The sequence below is a fragment of the Diaphorina citri genome, unplaced genomic scaffold (genome assembly GCF_000475195.1).
Source record: "Diaphorina citri unplaced genomic scaffold, Diaci psyllid genome assembly version 1.1 scaffold39779, whole genome shotgun sequence".
NCBI lineage: Eukaryota > Metazoa > Arthropoda > Insecta > Hemiptera > Psyllidae > Diaphorina > Diaphorina citri.
Window position 1 is genome coordinate 1 of NW_007417106.1, and position 6,705 is coordinate 6,705.

General features: G+C 41.4%; 1 protein-coding gene across 1 annotated transcript; it reads right to left on the reverse strand.

Moving 5' to 3' along the window:
- Window positions 1-71: 71 nt before the first annotated feature.
- Window positions 72-2,004, reverse strand: LOC103523777 (titin-like). Its single transcript, XM_008488792.2, has 3 exons — window positions 1,907-2,004; window positions 1,225-1,320; window positions 72-971 (listed from the first exon to the last, which is right to left on the reverse strand). The coding sequence occupies exons 1-3, from the start codon at window positions 1,915-1,917 to the stop codon at window positions 440-442; spliced, it is 639 nt and encodes a 212-aa protein (XP_008487014.1). The 5' UTR covers window positions 1,918-2,004; the 3' UTR covers window positions 72-439.
- Window positions 2,005-6,705: the final 4,701 nt, after the last annotated feature.

A 6,705-nucleotide genomic window follows, 5' to 3' on the forward strand; every position in this document is an offset into this window, starting at 1 on the left:
TACATACCTGGGTAGGCACGGCTTTCGGACCCTATAACCAGGGCCGGATAAGGAGGTTTAAAAAATTTACATTTTTTTTGGCAAAAATGTTAATCTGTTTTTATTGAATTTTACCATACAAAGATTAAAAGGAAGTAAGCGGATATCCAATAATCCACTTGGCAATGGTATGTGTGTCCACACATAGTCGACAGGCCATCAATCGATGCCGACTGAACCATCCACACTGCCTTGACAACATAGATTTACCTCATCCGGCCGGTCGACTATGTTTGGACGCATCTTTAGAGGTGTTGGGAGACGGAGACCCTCATAAGAGTCATAAGGGCCTTATAGCCTTACACATTCAAAATGGAAAACGTACTGTTATTTTGAAAAATAAAATAAGGCACATGACTTGTGAAAAGTTCCGAATTCTTTTATTCGTGTGAGCAAATTTTTAAAGCTCCGTTTTTCGTTTGTTTTTCGTGTATTTCGTCTTCTTTTGCGTGATCTCTTCCACAGGTTCAGGCTCTTCCACCTCAGGTTCTTCCTTCGGGATCACAGGTTTCCTCTTCACTTTCTTTGTTGTCTTGCTAGGTTTGATTATTTCCGGTTCCTCCAATGTTTCATTTCCTTCCAGTGAAACCTCGTCTTCTACGACCTCTGTTTCTTCGACTTCCTCTTCTACTGTCGCGCTTTCATCAGCCCGTGTCTCTTCAACTTCCACCGTTACTTCCTCAAATTCTGGGACTTCCGCTTCTTCCAGAAGGAATTCTTCCTGCACAATTTGCTCGATAATTTTCTCCGTTGACGTAGGCCTTTCCGGGGCGGCACGGATGGTTTTCGCCGCCTTTTTGACGGAAACCTTTTCGTCGAACGCCGCTGGCGATTTCTTGTGGCTTTTGAGTTTGATCTTTTGCTCTTTCAGTTTGGGAGACCCTTTGATGTAGGCGAGTTTATTTTCCTTGTATTTGTTTTCTTTTCCTTTTCTGAAATCAAATTGAAAGGGTGAGTTGGATTGGAATTGAAACATTTGAAACACCTCGCCTCAATGCGAAATCAAGGCCCGTGTTCTAATTGTCTTAATCTCTTATTTTATTTGGCTACTTATCAGAATGAGTTTCAGATTTAGATCAACCAAATTTGGGCAGTCGTCCATCATTCAATTTTGTTGATTGATTTTTTTTTTTTCTCTCAATTTACGTGATTGTATTAGGAATTCCACAAACTAATCTCACTTACTTTGGTTTGACGTCCTTGTTTTTGCCTTTCTTTCCACAATCCACCTCAGTCAGTAGAACGGCCGCGATCAGCAAACTCACCAAAATCAGCTTTGGCCTGGAAACAAAAGTATGGAAAATTTGACTAAAATGGGGAAAAACGTTGAAAATGTAGTCAAAATGGGAAATGGGGGAAAATAGACTCATGACCTTCTGACTAGGGCTATACTTTGAGATTTTAAATTCAATCCAATGAAATTCAGTAATCTGAATGACAATCTTGGTCCGAATTTTCAAATCAACCAATCCGATTTGCAACCCATTGGCGCCTAGCGTTGCCATATGGCAACACTCGTACTTGTCTCGGTTTTGCTGATCCTAGATGGCAGAACACGATAAATATTGATGCAACCTTATAGAATCAAAAAAATTCACTCGCTATATAATGGGTTAATCTAAATTGGATTAAATTAACCTCAAGGTGTGTCCTCTGACTCCGTTTGCATTCCCCAACCACGTTTATACTTAAGAACTTCCTCAATCATGTTTATACTTAAGGAACCCTTACATATTGTAAGAGATACCTTCTTCTACTTAGGGAACCTTCTTAAGAAAAGAACATGAACTTAAGGAACCCAAATCTACTTAAAGTTAAAGAACTCTCTTAACTAATCATATTTTACTGACCATAGTAACTCACTTACCCAATATTCATGATGACAAAATCTCAACTTTTCACTTAGGATGTGCAAGGTTAAAACCTTGAACAAAAATGTCTGATCTCAAGTTTGGATAACGAATGATTAACTTCACCGGGGTTGTATCAGCAACTCACAAACGGTTCAACTTAGATGTCCACTTTAACAAATTATTAACTACTATTGATGTGTCCACACGAAATTTGTTTTTGGTCCACAAATAGCACCTCTGTTCTCCCGTATTCACCCTGGGTTGTTCCGAATTGTCCTATGATTTGTCATGGAAAGCAAGGTACAGAGGGTGATGATTTTAGATTGCTCAATCCTGCGGTGACTCGTTATCTGTTATTTGTGATTAGAGCGGGGCCCCGAAACACTGAGATATGTGCTCCCCCAGGTTGGGTCACCTGGAGAAAGTAGCCTGTATAATTCTAAACCCACGGGGTTCGTTGGAGTTTTGTCAGAGTACCGCCAAGTACGGAATTGGAGTCTAAAGTGTATGCCAAAACATAGTCGACCGGCCCGTCGATCCGACGAGGGGTTTGTTGTCGAGGCACAGGGTGGACGCGTTCAGTCCGACATCGATCCCGACGGCGCGAAGTATTGGAAACCACTTGTCAGCCGTAACTGGCGGAACATTAATATCGCTCTCCTAGGAAATGTACATCCGGGGGGCTCGCTTTTAATTGTTCGCTCCCTGAAAAGACCTTTTTTTTTTTTTTTTTTGAAACCCAAATACGTCCATTTTGAGGCCTAAAGCTTGGTGGTATGACAGAAGGTACAGAGGCTTATTGAACTTATTATTCCATGGAGTATCGTCATCACTTCTCCTATAGGAATTGTAACGTACGTGGCCCATTTCCCATACCTTGGCCATTCTAACTTGTGATTCTTAACCCCAAGCTATCTAACCTAGGTGTCAACAGTTTGTTTATTTATCTTCATAGGTAGCGGAGTTAGGCTACCTAGACTTCCGCATTTACTTAGGCATGTATATCGGCCATTTTGAATGAGGGACATAACGGGAAGGCCATGCTATACACAGACCACAAGCCGTCCAATGTAGCAGTTGTTTCCAATTGCTACGAAATAAAACGGCTGGTGGAACACTCGTCTTTTTTTTCTCGTACCTTATTTAGTCCCATTTTTCAGTTAAATTTTTGGCAAACATGTTTCAACCCCTTAAGGGAATATATATTAATTATTTGTTTGGCCCTTTCAAGGGCTCAGTAGAGGCGCCCTTTTCTCGCGCAAATTCTATCAGTTCCACCTGAACCGCTAGTATCGTCTACTCTTATCTAGCTTAAGGGTAATTTTGTTTCAAATTTAATTGTTTCTTTGCTCATGCACCCCCTGATTAGTAATTCCGTGCGAGAGCGCTAATAACTAATCTGCCCTCCATCACCCACTGTAAATATTTACATTGATTTACTAATAACTATTATACTCTTACATATATACTTAAATGAGGTTAAGCACGAATACTGTAGTGTGACGTCATTCCATATGTATAGCTGCCTGTAAACATCCTGGGCAGAAGCTAGTTAGCTTGAAGGGTAAAGCGTCTTCTGCCTTTGGTAAGCGCCTAGACCACGGGTTCGACTCCCGCCGGGCGGATTTCATCCTGAACAGAATAAGGTTCGTTTCTCCCCGAAACGGCTGGCTTCCTCCTATCCTGTCTTCCCTTCTCTTTTCGCTTGCCGGACGAATAAAGACCTAGCCAGTTTACAGTTCCCTCTATCAACTCTTGAAAAAACAAAGATCCAAATTCTGAGGTTGTCTGCCTCACCTTTCACGCGATCCGAGCAGGTCACTCGTCTTGATACTACACCACGCTGAACGTTGCTTTACAATAAAGTTGGATCAGGCTTGGGACTGGTGCACAAAGAGTAAGTCTGTGAATTGCAATTCAGTACCGATCACAGATGTCATGTGAGTGTAGACAACAGTGGACCTGCCTATTTTCGACATCAATAGAGATTTGTTAGACATTCTAGCTCTATGTTAAATCCAGTATCAAATATCAGACTCAAGCTAGCAAAGCCTTGGTGAGTTTTTTCTCTCCCTAACTCTTACGCTACACGGCTCGCACCCTGAATTTGGCGAAGATTTCAGACATATTGTTGTTATCTAGCGTATCAAGATGTAGGTAGGTGTAAGGGGAAAGAAAACACCGTAGAAAATAACCTGAAATAACTAAATATCGCCTCGATTAAAAACCCCGGTTGATTTTCCGAAAACGTCTCTCCCAAAGGAGGTTTGTGACGTACGGAGATTCAGGGAACGGATTTCTCCGGGAACTGATGTCCAGATCGGTTGGGTGGAAGAGCTTACTAAGGAAGAATCCAAACAATCTAACCCAGGGGAAACCCACCCCAATATAGGTTCTTCCACCCTAAACTTTTGGCAACCGCTATTTTTTTACCTAATTTTTTTCCTCAAGTGGTGGTCACTTAGTGCACATCTGCATGAAAATCTCTTTGTTGACGATCTAAAAATCCTAAATCAATTCAATTGTTATGTAACCAAAACTAGGCCTCGCTGAGGTTATATAAATCCATCTGGTTAAATTCTTACACATTTGCGCATATTGAGTACCAAAACTTGCACCCTGATTTTCTCCAAGGCAAACAAGATTGAAGAATGTTGTGTTGCTGAGAGTTGGGAATAATCGCTAAACGCTAAATCCATCTTTATCATTATCACTGGGTAGTTTAACTGTCTTCTTATCTTGTCATGGTGTCATCATACATTTTTCTTGTTTAAATTGGACCCGTGCTTTGCCGCGTTTATGATGGTGATAGGTAGGGTTGAGCAGACCTCGTTTGTCTGTAAAATTGCTACCAAGATTAGGGATGCTTTTTAGGTTAGCAACGTTTTTCAGGGATAAGACTCCATTTTTATCAGGAAATTTTTCCGGGTCTTTTAAGTTGAACTTTAGCCGTGCTTTTTCATTTTAATCAGCAGCTGCCAAAATGGTTTAGCTTTACAAAAAAAAAAAAAAAAAAGAAAAAAAAAAAATTCTCAAAACTGTCTCCACTTGACAATTGACGTACCAAAAAATAGCAGGGCTTTAGCTTCTCTCTTCCTTCTGTCCGTCCCGGCCTAATGGGTATTCCGTCTTACCGTCTGGACGGTGCCCGTGGCGCGAAAACCCCCGGAGGCGCGAAACTCCTGAATTGTGATCATAAATTACCCAAATTTTTTTTTTTAGCGGACGCCGCGGACTTTTAAATGAAAACCCCTTCTGACCTAAAGAGTTCTAGCACCTGGTTTTAAAAGTTTTTAAAGCGGACGCGCAGAGTTAATAAAGACGAGTGAAATCGCAAGTCGATTATAATCCTTCCTCTTTTATAGATGCTGATTTTATAGATCTGTGTTGTAAGTTAAGTTTTCAATTAGCTGTTGACTCGCTGCACGATGCGAAACCTCAATAATATATATTAAATGAGTAAACGAGCTGAATAATCGTCTAAAGATACATTTAGATGTTATCAACCCTGTATATACTCTGGTTTTTTTAGGATGCTGTGTGAATAACCTAGATAGTAGTTTTTGGTTTTATAACTTATTTGTACAAAATCAAGTCGTTACTTTCATACTCTCGTTTGTTAATAGAGTTCGAGAGAATATACTAAGATTAAGAACTTATGTTATTATATATACGTAGTGTCGCCAGCGCTGCGATTTGTAAGATGTTGTAGCGTGCGAGTTTCGGTGTCCGTGTTATTGTACCGCTCACAAGAGGTCAGGGCGCTTGCAGAGGGCAACGTGGAAACTGTGTTCGTACGGGGCCGGGGCTAGAGGCGCGTCCGCGCGCGCTACTGTATATGAGCGGAATTTGTGGACTTCTATTTGTCCATAGATGGCTCTTTCGGCTCGGTCATGCCCGCGTGCTCTTGGGCAAGAGTAAGTAGCTGATTGGTGAGTCGGAGCGTGGATAAGAGAGAAGTTCTTAAAGCTGGGTCCCGCTCCTTTAGCTTGTGAGGCAAGCAATAACCGAGATGGCGAGAGATTATGCCGTTCTTGCGTGCGATGGTTGTTAAGGACTTGGTTTTGTATAGATGCGAATGAAAATCACAGATATAAGTTTTGAAATAGAGAAATGATAAATTTCGCGTCGAGGCGGTTTCTGCTTCTTATGCGGCGGGCTGTTCTGCTGTGACGACGCTGGAAATAGCACGTAAACTTACTGCAGAGAATCGTTTGTATTAGACTGCCACTCACTCTTAGAGTGTGATTGAGGCTGATAATAGGGAGGCCTAGAGTGGCGGGTGTTTATATTGTGTAGCTACCAAAAGCAGAATAACATGACTTGCTACTAAACAACGATTGCGGGACAGAAGTTTATGCTTGCCGAACAAGGAATACCGTAAGCCTCATCTGTTCGTGCGACTCCTTCTTCTAGTTTATCTTATCTTCTGATGTGAGCATAATACTTGTATTTACTAGCAAGAAGTCTAGTCAGAGTTCAGTTTATTTGTTTAAATCTTTATCGTTATTTTATTATGAGAAAAAAGTTCTACAAACTATGCTCCCTTCGTTATTGTTTGCCTCAAGAATTAGCAGGGCTTTAGCTTCTCTCTTCCTCTGTGCTATCCTCTTTCTGTAGTCGGCAAGTGCTCTTGCTCAGAATAGACAAATTCCGTCTCAAGCCGGAGCCGCCCTTAGCCTAGGCGTTGGATTGCTGCAAGCGCCGCTGATTTTGACTATTTAAGGAACCTTGATTTGTCCTAGCACCCCTAATATCACGCATGCTTGGATAGGCTAAAAATCTCAGGTTCTACGAGTGTCTAGTTGTTAGT